The sequence below is a fragment of the Bipolaris victoriae genome (genome assembly GCF_000527765.1).
Source record: "Bipolaris victoriae FI3 unplaced genomic scaffold scaffold_63, whole genome shotgun sequence".
Taxonomy (NCBI): Eukaryota; Fungi; Ascomycota; class Dothideomycetes; order Pleosporales; family Pleosporaceae; genus Bipolaris; species Bipolaris victoriae.
In genome coordinates, this window is record NW_014575329.1 from 1 (window position 1) to 14546 (window position 14546).

Below are 14546 nucleotides of genomic sequence, written 5' to 3' on the forward strand. Positions count from 1 at the left end.
ATGCGTCGGTAATGGCGTGTTTATCACACTACGTACCCTAGATCTTTTGATACTACTTTGTGTAAGGATGGCGGTTGAACGCGGCTTTTTTTGGGCTTGAGAGTTTAAGACTGGGATGGGGGGGTAGGGAACGTTAATTTGGGACTAGGGTAAAGATGCGTGATTAAATGGGTCATGGATGGGTTATTTTGGGAAGGTTAGGTTGGGCCTTGCTATGTGTGGACTTGCTATATAGGGAATTGGATATGGAGAAATATCGGGGTGTTGCGGAGGTCTAGGTGGTGGTTTTTGGTCAGATGGGTGGGGGGTAAGCGCTGTGCAGGGGGGAGCGGTGTGAGGGTGGCATTTTTTTTCTTCTCTTCTTTTTGGGCCGCTTTGAGATTCCGATGCGTACTTTGTGCTGGATGACGGCTTCCGATGTTTTTGCTTGGCGTTGTTGCGGATGGGCATGGGGGGAAAGTGTAGAGTTTAGATAGTGCTGGGGTTATGGTAGTACTAGTGTGTGGTGTGGTATGTAGCTTTTGTTCTTTTTATGGAGTTCAAAAACGGGCTATTGGGGTATACGATTGACGGGCGCAAGGGTTGGGAGCTTGATTCATGGAGGTGCCCCATGTAACATGTGTCGCTGTTTTTACGACTTCAGTGCTAGTCATCAAGGTGTATTGTAGCGCCGAATATTGTATAGTAATCGTTGGCAATAATTTTCCGGTGAACCCTTGTAGCATTTACATTGGTGCATTGCTGCTCTTCATGGTCTTTAGTCTCAGACATCAACCCCACTCGTGCACACGACACCCCGCGGGTTCCGGCTACTCCATTCCGACTGATTAGACGTACCCCCACTCTGCTCAGGCAGACAATCTGACAGTATAGAAGAACTGCATAGCTCTGCCTCGTATCTTTCCACATCTACTTACTAGTCTTGGCCTGTTTGTCTCTTGTCGGTTATCGACGTATCCTTCGCAGATGATAGAGCGTTTCTTTAGTAAAGGGTATGCGAACATGTCAAGTAGCAGAAAGAGTAGATGACAAAATTGACAGGGGTGTTTGTAGAAATTACCATCGCACTATTTTCAGTGGTCCTGGCGTATACCGCAAGGACTTGCTGCATGAGTACTGGAGCTCTTTTACATTCTATATCTTACTCGTCAATGTTTGTTCGATCTAGGGATTCTGTCGTGATCATTAATCTGTACGTCATTTCTTGTCTCAATCTTCAGCAGTGAATCAGTCCCCTGTTATCGTATCCTGCTTGAAATCAAGCGACCGAAATATTTACCTGCAAAATAAGCGTATCAGCGTATCAGCGTACCCAAGAACAAGACTCCTTTTCAACACAGCGTATCTAAATTCCAAAAACAGAGATCTATTCTATTCTTGCACCTGAATCATTTCTTCCAAACTCCTTGTCATCATGCCTTCTCCTTCTTGAAAACCTCAATCGCCCACTTCCCAAGCTGCTCATTCTCAGCGGGTTGTATGGGGTAAAAATGTCCGATATCAACTTCCTTGACCGTACTCTTTCCCTCAGCAACCTCATAGCACTGCTCAATCAACCGTTTGCCCACACCCTTGAACTCATCCTGATTACCAAGAATATGGTACGAAGGAATAGCGATCTTGCTCTCCAGCAGTTCCTTCTTTTCGTCCTCGGAAAGCTTGGAAGCGTCTAGCGCAGCAGAAACGGATTGCGCAACAAACGGCGGTGGGGCACTGCCGCAGATAGTGATACCAAAGTCCCATTCGCACCAGTCTAGTTCATCGACATCTTCGCCTTTCTTCTTTAGTGCGGCGACGATTTCGGCACACTTGAGGAGGCCGGTGACAACGCGGGTGCCTTGGGAGAAGCCGATTAGGCCAACGACTTCGCCGCCGGAGTCGCGGATGCGCTTTACGGTGTTGCGGACGAGTTCTTCCACTTCTGAGGGCATGGTGGAGATGTGAGGGCCATCTTTTAGTTCTTTGGCCGTGTCGGGGGCGGAGAGCCAGCGTTTGTAAGGGCCGCAGCCGTCGAAGAACGGGAGGACACCTGGACCGGCTTGGGAGGGAAAGGGGGCTAGTGAGAGTAAGTCTTTGGGTTTCTAGTGTACCCGAATCGAATCTGGGGGAGAGAATCTTATACAGGCTTATGCGCTTGAAAGGAGTATCGCATTCTGCAGATTTGGGAGTCGGAGTCGGAAGGAACAAACATTGCAGGGAATGAGAGTAAGAGATGGGGGATTTGAAAGCGCAAAATGCATACCGCTCAGACTCTCAACCTCAAATTCCGAACCAAGCACTCTTGTCAATCTCGCCAATTGTACAGTATGTATCATGGAGTTGCTGCCTGAGCCATGGAAGGCAAGAATCTTGGGCTTCGGGTCCATCTTCTCCGCTCAACGTCTAGTGGTGTTTTGCTCGGGATTGGTTCAGCACGTCGGTTTCTTTCACTTTCAAACACCCTTTTTGCTTGGAACTGAACTTCCTTCTCTTTGTAACCCAATTGCAACCAGGCTTACCCTTTTGCGCAGACCTGTTGACTCTGATATAGTGCGAATTCGGCCCCCAAAGTTGTAATGCGGGGTCAGAATTACTGATAAAAAGCAGTCGTTGGAGGTGGAAATCGCGTGATGAGTTTTCGTTCGACAGATGTTCTTTACGCTAGGCTTTCCACTTTAAACTCTTCTTTCGACTCTTCCTTCTTTTGAACCCCTGAAGCCGTGTCTTCGATGCGCACAAGGCGGGAAGAAGATTGTCCCCAATAAACCCCTCGATACACTCCACCAATACTTGCGGTGTGAGTTATCTTTTGTTCAGGTGCAGACAGCCAACAAAAAAGCAAATTCAAGTGCCGACCCAAACAAGCCTTCCGTAATCGGACCGCAATCAGCTTTCTTGTTGAACCACGTACTATGGACGCGAAGGTGCAGGCAATTCAGTTGAAGGTATTCCAAGGAGGGGATTTTGTCTTCGTGTAACACAAGAAATAAGTAGGAGTGGTTCTTCCCTTGGGGGGGGGAGGGGGGCTGCACTTCACCTTGTATGTCGGAGGCCGAAGATGCGTGTTATGGTGGGGTAGGTGGGAGGGTGGGTAGGTGGCATATCTACCAGGTTACTAGTTAATAAGCCAGCTGCACGCCGCACAAGGCAAGAGCGCCTATTTCAATCAAGCGAGAATACTAACCAGGTCTGCATCAGCTATACCGTGATAAAACGATATAAAATTGTGGTATCTATACCTTATAATGATACACGCCTTCTAAATGCAGCTCAAGGGAATCATCGTTGCGAACGCGCACATGGCGTACCAAAAGAAATACGTGATCGGAAAGGAAAAGAACCCATACCCATACCTACGCCAAATAGACCAAAAGGAAACCCCACAAAAACCTAGAAACGGGTAGTCCCCGCCCGTACCAGCGTGCCTGACGACTCACTTGAATTCTTACTTCTCCTTCCGCTCTTCGTACTTCTGCCCGAACTCGCAGAATCTGCCCTCACCCTGGAATTCTGTTCTTGTTCTTTGATTGATCTCAAGAGCTTGATGCCCTCCTCAGTCTTTCCCAGCTGAGAAACTATAGCAGTGTTCTCGTGCTGTAGTTCGCCAATCTGCAGCTTAAGCAGTCTGTTCTCTTGCTCCAAGATATCCAGTCGTTGTTTATACTCATTTCGCTCTCGCTGGACCTTGCTGAGTTGGTTCTTAGCCGCTTCCTTCTGTTGGCGCGCAAGCAGTTTACGAGTCTCTTTCTCTCGACGCTCCTCGAGTTTCCGTATTTCTTTCTGATACTTGTGCTCTTGCTTTTTCTTCTCTCTTTCATGCTTCTCGTTTGCCTTTTGTATTTCCTTCTCCGTCTTGGAACTTTCTGTTTGCAAGTTGGTGTCCAGTTTTTCCTGGGCTTGTTCCAGCTTTATTCTCAGTTGATCCTTTTTTTCTTCGATCTTCTGGAGTTCCTTGGTGTGATGGTCGTCTGCTATCGTTAAGGACTGTTGAGATGCTGTGGACGGTGTTGGAATTGATGTATCGATAGGAAGGCCTTCACGTGCAGTAGTAAACTGCTCAGCAGAAGCAAATGAATCCGCTGAGGAGGTGCTCGATGAGCTTGCAGAATCACTGCGCTGTAACTCCAAGTGGCTGCTCGGGTATGTGGGCTTTTCCGCTATGCTAACTCCAACACCAGCAGTTATTCCATTTGTATCTGCCACGGACATGGTGCGCGTGACTTCGTGCAGACTTCCTGTGTCCGCTTTTACTTCTGATTCGTCATTCCTTGCGCAGGCCCAGTCGAGAAACTTGAGTGCGTCCTGACATATACTACTGGGCACATTTCGTTCCACCATGAAGCGAGGTATGCCACCTCCAGGATCGCTGCGTGTGATCATGATCCATTCGACTGGATTAGTCTCTGCGTCGCCGTCTGGTAATGGTATCTCGCGTATCATCTCGACCGACTCATAGAAACCCCGTACCATGTTACTTCGTGGCGGTGCGTTCGGGTGCGAAACAGGTATGGAGACAACCATGAAATGTCGGGGTATCGTGTCAGCGACTTTTGACGCCTCGGTCAGACAGCTATCCGAGGTGATGAGGAGGGTAATGAACTCGCGCGGAGAGGTTGGTCCTGGAAATTGAGCTGAAAGTTGGTATACTGCGATGCTGTCAGCTGTCTGCACTTCCTGGACTGTATGTCACACTATATACCTTGTAGCTGTCCTACGCCATCTACAGTCATGTCCTCAAGTCTCTGGTCTCCTCCAATACCTCGCACATTGCCCTCGCCCGGACCGCCTTGGACCTTCAAACTCTCTTCAAACTCGCTCTGCATGGCACGCTTCCATTTATTGAAGCCTAGACCTTCGTGTACACTTGTCCTTGAGAACCAAGCTCCATGCCTATCCTTCCCGGCCATCTTGAAAACGCTCATCCCCGTAGCGGCATCGGCATTCCCCAGCTTGAGAGGCTTTCCCCATGACTTTTGCAGCTCCTCATGTGTCGGAGCTGGCGGAGGTCGCCGTACCTGGGAAATGGTGAGGTCCTTAGCGCTCGTTGCGGGTTGTTGCTCGGTTCGCGTCCGTTCTGATGATTCGTAAGGCGTGCCATTGGGAGGCGGAGGTACAGAGTTTGCAATCAGTTCTGCTTTAGCTAGTATATCGGATAAGAATCCCTTGAGATCATCGGTCGGGACGTCACTGAATTCTTTTGGCCTTAGGCAAGCGAGCGCCTCATGCAATTCCGCCATGATGAACACTATTAGGACTTGTTGATGGGTGAGGGAAGTCCGGAGATGTTGCAAAGAGGACGGACGAAGCCAAAAGTCACGGAACGCTCAAGCTTTTGGCAACCGCGCTCTGATAACGGCGAGATTTGCGGACTGTGGAAGTTCCGATGTAGCCGTGGAGCGAACTGGCTGGGTCCGGTGACGGTCGATGAAGTCACTATGATACGGGAACAAATGTCGAAAGCAATCTGTCTCAGTCTTGCTGAACGTCTACTGTGTAAAGCATATGGGAATGTAAATTAGGAGAGTAGTTTGTCGAATTCCAAGGACTCCTGTGCACACGACAAGGTACAGCGCGCTCGTATTCCGCGTATTGTTGATTCGACGTCATCCCTGCTACTATGCGTTGGTTCGCCATGCGCAGGGCTGTGGGGTCGCCCGCAACTCCGCCGACATCCCCTCCAACCTCGGAATCACACTTGGTCCGAAGCCGCTAGTGTACCTACGTCACACCATACACTCTTTTGGGGAAAGTTGCGAGATGATCTGGCTCGCCTTGTGCACAGTCACACAACGCATACACCGGTCCTATAGCACTTTGAACGAGATGCACAAACGAGGCTGATGGCTTATACTGTAGGTCGAATCAAAAATCACCAGATGATAATTAAAAAGGGTATTCGCAAGTCTATCCCGTCTATGCTAATGCAAAAGCCAATTCACCCTATAACACACACGCAGCAGTATCTAGAACACTTCTATCACAGGAGACTATACAAGCACGTACAGCGCACACATCTGTTGATAGTTAGCAATCTGTCATCGTTCGGCCGAGATGAGTCAGCTTACCATACTAAGTCCCAGGATCATGCTGCACCAGAACAAGACATTGTTCAGCAATGTACGACCCTTGATCCATTTGCTTCGCTGCAACATGACGATGGGCATCTGAAGCATCATGGCAACAAAGCCGTAGCCTCTGAATTTTCTCGTGATACAGCCCATGACCAGTTCGTGGGCCAGCGCGGAGATGAAAAAGGTGATTATTATGGCCAATGGCCGCGACATATGGTTCTTGGACGCACTGTAAACGTGTCGTCGAAGAAACTGATGCACCGGAATGTTCCACTCGGCACTGTTTAAGTAGGTTAGACGCTGCTTTGGAAGAAATATGTAACAATCCGTACCTGAACTCGAGCCAGTCACAGCTGTTCCACCAGTCAGCGTAGAATTGACGATCGGCAAAGCCTGTACAATGTAAGTGCGGGTAGATTATTGTGGTTTTGAGAAAGACCTACGCGTGATTTCTGCAAATGCACCCAGGATGTACTCGAAGATAACTAGGAATACCAGGAGGAAGGTGATCATAAAGGGGAACAGCAGACGACCAATCGTCTCACCCATGATCAATGCAAAGTCGGTTGCGCTGTTCGAGTTATGGAGTCGCACGGCCGATACGTCGAGCACTGGAAGTATGAATTCCTCCGCAGTAATGACCATGAGAAAGATGCATCCGAACACAGCCAATGTCTTGTAGAAGACCTCGAGCCAACGAACATGAGTGTTGCGGGGATACTCGAGCTCATAGCAGAGCGTTGGGCAGAAGATGAAATCCACATAGTTGTATAAGGTGAGGTTGTTGGGGTACGAGACATTACCCAAAGGTGACGCAAGCTCCAAGGCAAGCTCCTCACGCAAGTGGCCAAGATATTCTGCATTTGGGTCTTTGGGTTCTGACTCGGTCTGAGACGGTGACTTTGGAATCTCGTGTAGATGAGTACGGGGAGTCGGGTATCGAACTGCTGCCACTTTGCTAGCTTGATCAGGTGTGTCGAGATCGTTCAGACGTCTCAGAGTTTCGCTGAGATGACCGTTGTAGAATCTTGAAACGTCAGTCTGGGCCATCATTTGTAGATTCTTGGATAGCGTACGCGTATGAGTGCATTTTCATGAAAATTGCAAGTAGATGTAGGGTGAAGAAGACCTGTGCTGTCCAGCTCCAATCGCGGATGAATGGATATCTTCACAGTCGTTAGTCTATGGTACATGATCGGAAAAGCGACGGCTTACGTAGTCCAGAAAGCAAGCCAGATGGCCTGCAAGACGCTCTGTATAGCCATACCATACGTGTTCCAGCGAAGCACTTTGTCTTTGAGGAACAGCTTTTGGAGAGGCAGTGACAAAGCCGTACTGCAGACCATGGCACCATCAACCAGGCCAAGCTCAACCACCTTTTCCTTGAACAACGCCCACTGCCTCATCTGAAACGGATATCCAGTCTCTGTCATGTTTCGGAGCATCGAGGTGATGACCATGATGGCAAGGCCAATCCAGAACAGTACGAAGAAGCCGCGGAAGTCATGGTGGTCGCTGTTGGGGTCAAAGTGCGAGACGCGATTCTGGTAGTGGATGGTAGGGAATATGCGCTGCTTGTGCTGAGCGCGTATCTGTCGGCGCGCAGACGAAGAGGCCTGGACGGAAGGCGGGGCATCGGGGGGTATAGGGGTCGATCTTCCACTGCGGAGGGTCAGTAATGTGCTGCGCCAAAAAAAGCACACTGGTGATAGGCACCTCGAGAGACCAGAGGCGGCTTCTTTCAGAGTGCCATTTTTATTGAGGCCTTCGTCGCTAAGTTTAGGCTTCAGGAGGTCGATTCTCGTGGGTTTGCGCGGTCGCGGGGAATGAAAGTCGGCGTCCCCATTATGGTTGTGCGTGTCAACAGAGGTAGATTCAGCCATTGTGGATTCAGCCATCATGAGCAAAGAGTATGCGCATGTCGAGGATGTAAGTAATGATGCAAAAGGGGATTGAAACGTGGACAGGCCAGAGTATGATCAGCAACCCACACGGCGACTGGTTCTCGGTCCTTATGGGTAGTGGATAATATTGTAGCCAGGCAAGCCTTCCGAACACCCGCGCAGCATGACAAAAACAGGAATCGAGTAGGAGGAGGATGGGATCACCACGTGGAGAGGTCTGCCTGGGGGCTGCTTGCGCGCACCCATTCTATCGCGGCGACGGTGCTCTAACATTCGTTAGCTGTCAGGGCCGGTTACATCACAGGTCAGACGCGCTTGCCACCACGGGCAGTGCAGCGGGAATCAAGGACTTTTGCCCAGCCAGCTAAGGCTATCATCATCCGCCCCGTAGTCCGTAGCACTCCTCATAGCCAAAAAGGCCGTCATTGGATTCGGCATGCGTGGTGAATGGCCTAAGACAGAATGCGATAACTGTGTGTAGGCGTCTGCGTAGCTGGAACACGCTGGGTGCCTGACTCGCGCGATAGGCCTCCGTTGCCCCCAGCCATATTATCTATGGACGTGTACAATGGCCGAGACGCCCTGGGCTTGTTCAAGTGAGATTGGAGAGGATGCGCTGGACTGATAGCAAGTTGAAGCATCTAGCAAAAGCGTCAAGGAGACATGGTAGCAACCAGCAGTGTTCAAGTGGTTTGGCCTGCCAGCAGCGGTAGCGTGGGCGTTGCCCTCGTTGGTTGTCGGTGGGAGGTGCGTCTGCATCCGACATCTGGAACAAATAACGGCCCGGCCAGGTGGAAGCCGTCCCCCCAAACGCTGTCGACAACCAAGCCCTCCAAAAGGAATACCTCGAGTTGCCCGTGCCCGATTGATCCTGCCGACCGAACAGCAGCCCTCCGTCCTTCATTCCCGCCTCTCGATCGAACCTTTGAACGCTGCTTGGGTGGGGTCCAAGAGGCCACTGCAATGGCTTCCTGTACGCCAAGCATCGCACCGCCCGCAGCTATGGACATGTGCTAAGAATTACCAGTGAAGCAGTTTATTCGCAATGTGCGCGCTGCAAAGACGATTGCTGATGAGCGTGCCGTTGTCCAGAAAGAGAGTGCGGCGATCCGCGCCAGCTTCAGGGAGGAAAGCCACGATTCAAATGTGAGGAGGAACAATGTCGCAAAGCTCCTCTACCTCTTCACACTCGGCGAGAGGACGCATTTTGGTCAGATTGAATGCTTGAAGCTGCTGGCCTCTCCCCGCTTTGCGGACAAGCGGTTGGGCTATCTGGGCACCATGTTGCTCCTGGATGAGAACCAGGAGGTCTTGACCCTGGTCACCAACTCGCTCAAGAAGTACGTCCTCCTCCATCGAGCTTGAAGCCCTATCACGTATGCTAACCGTATTGCAGCGACTTGAACCATGCTAATCAGTACATTGTCGGCCTCGCCCTTTGCACCCTTGGAAACATTGCATCGGTTGAAATGGCTCGAGACCTGTTCCCAGAAGTCGAAACGATAATATCGAGCGCGAACCCCTACATACGTCGCAAAGCCGCAATCTGCGCAATGAGGATATGTCGAAAAGTACCCGACCTACAAGAACATTTCTTGGAAAAGGCCAAGTTGCTGCTACAAGACCGCAACCATGGAGTCCTGCTGTGTGGTGTCACTTTGGTAGAGAATCTGTGCCAAGCAGACGAGGACGAAGACGATGAGAATGGTGTACGGGACCTCTTTAGGCCAACCGTACCCAGCTTGGTCAAGATATTGAAGGGACTGTCATCTTCCGGCTACGCTCCCGAGCACGATGTAACGGGCATCACAGATCCCTTCTTGCAGTGCAAGCTACTACAGCTGCTGCGTGTCCTGGCCCGCGGCGATGCTCAGGTCAGCGAACAAATAAACGATATCCTCGCCCAGGTTGCAACCAACACCGACTCTTCCAAGAACGTTGGTAATTCGATTCTCTACGAAGCTGTCCTTACCATTCTCGACATTGAGGCAGATTCCGGACTTCGTGTGCTTGGTGTGAACATTCTGGGAAAGTTCCTGTCTAACCGGGATAACAACATCAGATATGTCGCTCTCAACACCTTGATCAAGGTGGTTGCAGTCGAACCCAACGCTGTACAGCGGCACAGGAACACCATCCTTGACTGTCTTCGAGATCCAGATATCAGTATTCGAAGGAGAGCACTTGATCTTAGCTTTACTCTGATCAATGAGAGCAATGTACGGGTACTTATACGGGAGCTGTTGGCTTTCCTAGAAGTCGCCGACAATGAGTTCAAGCCGGTCATGACCTCACAGATTGGTATTGCTGCGGATCGCTTTGCGCCAAATAAAAGGTGGCATGTTGACACGATGCTACGCGTCTTAAAACTGGTCAGTGACTCAAGCCTTGGGTTGTGGTTTTCTTCTTGCTAATATGGGATACAGGCCGGCAACTATGTTAAAGAGCAGATTCTGTCGTCTTTTGTCCGACTAATCGCTACCACACCCGATCTCCAGACCTACTCAGTACAGAAACTCTACTCTGCGCTCAAGGAAGACATCACACAAGAAGGCCTTACCTTGGCTGGTTCTTGGGTGATTGGAGAATACGGCGATGCCCTATTACGAGGTGGCCAGTACGAGGAGGAAGAACTTGTCAAAGAAGTGAAAGAGAGTGATGTTGTCGATCTCTTTGAAACTATCCTAAACAGCAGTTACGCCGGTTTGATTGTTCAGCAGTACATCATTACAGCATCGATGAAGTTGACGACACGACTAAGCGATCCCGCACAAATCGAACGTTTGCGACGATTACTACAACGATACTCAGCCAACCTAGATGTGGAGATTCAGCAACGTGCAGCCGAGTACGGCAACCTCTTTGGTCATGATCAGATCAGGAGGGGTGTTTTGGAAAAGATGCCTCCGCCTGAGATCCGAGAAGAGTCGCGTGTACTGGGAGAGGCTACCAAGAAGCGTCACTCAAAGATTGCGAAAAAGAAGCCTGCACAAGCAGCAACCGAGGATCTACTACTCGATCTCATGGGTGACGCTGGCCCATCTGCTGACGTGAATGGTTCTGCCAACGGAACACAACATAGCCAAGATCTGCTCGCAGACATAATGGGCGGGGCTTCATCACCCCCACAAACGTCTTCCCCGGCGCCACAATCGAATGTCGCTAACATTATGGATCTATTCAACTCCGGCCCGAGTAGTTCTCCAGCCCCTGCGCAATCCCGGGCGCCCCCACAAGCCGCATCGTCTGACCTACTTGGCGGTCTTGGTGGTATGTCTTCGCCGCCTCCGCAAAACCCAACACCTCCTGTAGCATCTGGCCCGCCCGCACATCCAGCATACAACAAGAATGACCTCCAGGTCACGTTCCAGCTCAAGCGTGACGCGAATGCAGTGCAAGTTCTTGCACGATTCCGCAACACCGGGAGCCTCACGCAACTGTCGGGTGTGAATCTACAGGCTGCTGTACCCAAGAGCCAGAAGCTGCAGTTGCAACCTATCAGCACAAGCGAGTTGGATGGCGGCCAGGATGCGACCCAGCAAATGAGGGTCACAGCCGTTAATGGCGTAAGTCACGCACATATGATCATGCTATGAATACACACTAACGCTCAGCAGCCGCCTCCAGCAAGGCTAAAACTTCGACTGAAGATCAGCTACTCGACAAGCGGAGGTCCCGTCACAGAACAGGTAGACTGGGCCGAGCCAGTTTGATTGAAACACATCCATACAACCGATTCTGGTAGTTAGTGTCTTCATACGTAGCGAGCACCCATAGAGCAAATGAACATACCCCCAGGCAAACATGCCACAGCTGCATTCCGTGTCCCCCCATCACGATCCCATTACCGTCACAAAGAATGAGCAAAATGCACTAGGAATAAGAATGCGGGAGCGGGTGCCACAAGGTCGCTGTGTGCACGGACGTGTCTTGTCAATAAACCCGGCCGGCCATCCGACCCCCGCTAAACATCCAGGCACAGCGCTTGTTTGAATGGGCTTGCACATCCCGCATTTCCCCCTCCCATGTACTAGTCGCCGAACGTAACGTATGATGCGGATACATGGGATCCCTCTTTCCTGCAACTCCGCATTATTCCGTAACTCCCCCTAGTATTGACCCCCCAGTCTGCGTTCTTACACGCCCTATCCTTGCTCTTTTCCTAAGAAACCAAGTACTTTAATTACGTAGTCCAGTCTGACTTGGATGTAAGACGCACACCGACCTACCCTAATTAAGCCGGTGAGGGGGGGGGGGGGGGAATTCGGTAGCTCAACAAGATCGACCAAGCCCAAGTCTAATAAGTAGTAACGATGATCCCTACGCAAGGCAGGTTGCGCTGCTAATGCACCGTGAATGACCCGCCACTGTTATGTACCATTGCCCTTTTTTCTACCAATATGTAACCAAGCATGGTTGGGCTCCCCCTGGTCATGCGCTGCTAGCACGAGATCGATACCATTCCCCAATCTTGCCAGCAGAAGGACGAGGAAGCATCTGGGTATGCACCCTCTTTTTCTTTGTTTGCCCGTAACGTTCACTTGTTACCTTCCTAATCTGAGGTAGACAAGGATCACCAAATATTGGTAACTCCCCAACATTTTTGGGGGTGTGTCTGGGGTCATGGTGTTTGTTGTCTCTGTCGGCTGACATATATGCGTATTCTAGGTTCTAGGCGATATAGTGATCTGCAAAGGGAGATGGGTTGGCGGGCGGTGAAAAAAGGCATATGTAGACTTGCTTGGTTCCTCACCTTTGAGTAATTTAATAAGGTTTTTTTGCCTTTTTCATTTTTGGTTGCTTGACCTTGGATCTAACCTTATTTTTTTTGTCTTCTGGACGCGGTGTGGAAAGTAGTATATTACTATAGAGAGAGACACACTATTGTTTATTTAAATCTCCGGTTTACTACTCGGAAAGATTGGTCTTGGGTGCTTGACGACGACACGCTGCGATGATTCGACTCGGGGTTTTCGCTCTCACGGCTGCTGTGGCTTCGTCTTTGCCATCGAATGCACCGGTGGATTTGCCAGCGAGACGGTATGAGGCGCCTCCCGAACTTTCGTCCCCGAAAGAAAGAGCACAGGCTGTAGTAGACACGTTCAGAGTGAGCTGGGATGGGTATTATACCTATGCGTTTCCGAAGGATGAGTTGAATCCCGTGACGAACAATGGTAGTAACTCCCGGTGAGTAGCAAAAATGCTTCGATTGAGATTTTGAAGAGCGCTTCAGTAGAGAATGAGAAAGGAAACCCAGCTAACACATCTTTAGAAACGGATGGGGAGCCTCCGCCGTAGATGCCCTCAGCACAGCACTCATCATGGGCGAGAAGGAAACAGTAAACCAAATTCTAGACCACATTCCAACCATCAACTGGGCCGTTACAGACTCCTCAGTCTCATTGTTCGAGACGACAATCCGGTATCTCGGCGGCATGCTCTCAGGATACGATCTCCTACGCGGACCTCTGGCGCATCTCGCAGACAACCCATCGAACGTCGAAGCTCTCTTGACTCAATCCATCAACCTAGCAAACAACCTTTCCTACGCATTTGAGACACCCTCGGGCGTACCCTGGAACAATCTCGACCTCAGCGCCCGCGGTAACGACGGCAACCCCAACGGCCTCGCAACAATCGGAACTCTTATCCTCGAATGGACGCGTCTAGCCGACCTATCCGGAAACCAGACCTACGCAGATATCGTCGCAAAAGCAGAGTCGTACCTACTCTCCCCTTCCCCAAAATCCGGTGAGCCATTCCCCGGCCTCGTCGGCTCCACCATCAGCGTGCAGACGGGCGAATTCACCGACGGCAAGGGCGGCTGGGTCAGCGGCTCGGATTCCTTCTACGAATACCTTATCAAAATGTACATCTACGACCCGAAATTCTCGCAGCTCAAAGACCGCTGGGTCACGGCTGTAGACAGTAGTATCAAGTATCTAGTCTCGCACCCTTTGCCACGACCTGACATTACTTTCCTCGCCGCCTACAACGGCCCACAGCTCAAATTCGACAACCAGCATCTGGGCTGCTTTGATGGCGGAAATTTCATATTGGGCGGCCAGGTCCTGGGACGACAGGATTACATTGATTTTGGACTCGAGCTCGTAAATGGGTGCCATGAGACTTATATTAATACTGCGACGCGGATTGGGCCCGAAATCTTTTCTTGGAATATTACGAATATACCGGCGAACCAGACGGAGCTTTTCGAATCGGCGGGCTTCTGGATTAAGGATGCGAACTACGTGTTGAGGCCTGAGGTTATCGAGTCGTACTACTATGCCTTCCGCGCTACGTCGGATCCAAAGTACCAGGAGTGGGCGTGGGATGCGTTTGTGGCTATCAATCAGACGACGAGGGTGGGCAGTGGGTACAGCTCGATCAATAATGTTAATGTGGTTGGGGGAGGCGGGTTCAGCGATTTCCAGGAGAGCTTCTGGTTTGCGGAGGTGCTCAAGTATTCGTATTTGATTCATGCGGGCGAGGCCGAGTGGCAGGTTTCCAAGGATGGGAAGAATGAGTGGGTTTACAATACGGAGGCGCATCCAGTTAGGGTTCACGGAGGAAGCAAGTGAGAGGGGGGATC

The 14546-nt window shown here is 50.7% G+C and overlaps 7 protein-coding genes across 7 annotated transcripts; 2 read left to right on the forward strand and 5 right to left on the reverse strand.

Annotated features, from left to right (window-relative positions):
- Positions 1-1412: 1412 nt before the first annotated feature.
- COCVIDRAFT_103849 (hypothetical protein) lies at positions 1413-2366 on the reverse strand (the record flags this gene model as incomplete). The annotated part of the gene is made up of 2 exons (XM_014699333.1): positions 1413-2056; positions 2243-2366. The coding sequence occupies 2 exons, from the start codon at positions 2364-2366 to the stop codon at positions 1413-1415; spliced, it is 768 nt and encodes a 255-aa protein (XP_014554819.1).
- Positions 2367-3369: 1003 nt separating this feature from the next.
- On the reverse strand, positions 3370-5216 carry COCVIDRAFT_39289 (hypothetical protein; the record flags this gene model as incomplete). Its single annotated transcript, XM_014699334.1, has 2 exons — positions 3370-4625; positions 4679-5216. 2 exons carry the CDS (start codon positions 5214-5216, stop codon positions 3370-3372), a joined length of 1794 nt encoding a protein of 597 aa, XP_014554820.1.
- Positions 5217-5303: 87 nt separating this feature from the next.
- COCVIDRAFT_103994 (hypothetical protein) lies at positions 5304-5465 on the reverse strand (the record flags this gene model as incomplete). The annotated part of the gene is made up of 1 exon (XM_014699335.1): positions 5304-5465. A coding segment is annotated over one exon (162 nt), but the record flags the coding sequence as incomplete, so codon positions are not given.
- Positions 5466-5966: 501 nt separating this feature from the next.
- On the reverse strand, positions 5967-7933 carry COCVIDRAFT_103934 (hypothetical protein; the record flags this gene model as incomplete). The annotated part of the gene is made up of 7 exons (XM_014699336.1): positions 5967-5993; positions 6045-6330; positions 6383-6443; positions 6494-7077; positions 7127-7216; positions 7266-7712; positions 7767-7933. The coding sequence occupies 7 exons, from the start codon at positions 7931-7933 to the stop codon at positions 5967-5969; spliced, it is 1662 nt and encodes a 553-aa protein (XP_014554822.1).
- A 473-nt stretch (positions 7934-8406) lies between these two features.
- COCVIDRAFT_103983 (hypothetical protein) lies at positions 8407-8595 on the reverse strand (the record flags this gene model as incomplete). Its single annotated transcript, XM_014699337.1, has 1 exon — positions 8407-8595. The coding sequence occupies one exon, from the start codon at positions 8593-8595 to the stop codon at positions 8407-8409; it is 189 nt and encodes a 62-aa protein (XP_014554823.1).
- Positions 8596-8917: 322 nt separating this feature from the next.
- COCVIDRAFT_28125 (hypothetical protein) lies at positions 8918-11667 on the forward strand (the record flags this gene model as incomplete). Its single annotated transcript, XM_014699338.1, has 5 exons — positions 8918-8927; positions 8982-9294; positions 9351-10326; positions 10381-11520; positions 11572-11667. 5 exons carry the CDS (start codon positions 8918-8920, stop codon positions 11665-11667), a joined length of 2535 nt encoding a protein of 844 aa, XP_014554824.1.
- Positions 11668-12908: 1241 nt separating this feature from the next.
- COCVIDRAFT_103850 (glycoside hydrolase family 47 protein) lies at positions 12909-14535 on the forward strand (the record flags this gene model as incomplete). The annotated part of the gene is made up of 2 exons (XM_014699339.1): positions 12909-13141; positions 13227-14535. The coding sequence occupies 2 exons, from the start codon at positions 12909-12911 to the stop codon at positions 14533-14535; spliced, it is 1542 nt and encodes a 513-aa protein (XP_014554825.1).
- Between the last annotated feature and the right edge of the window lie 11 nt (positions 14536-14546).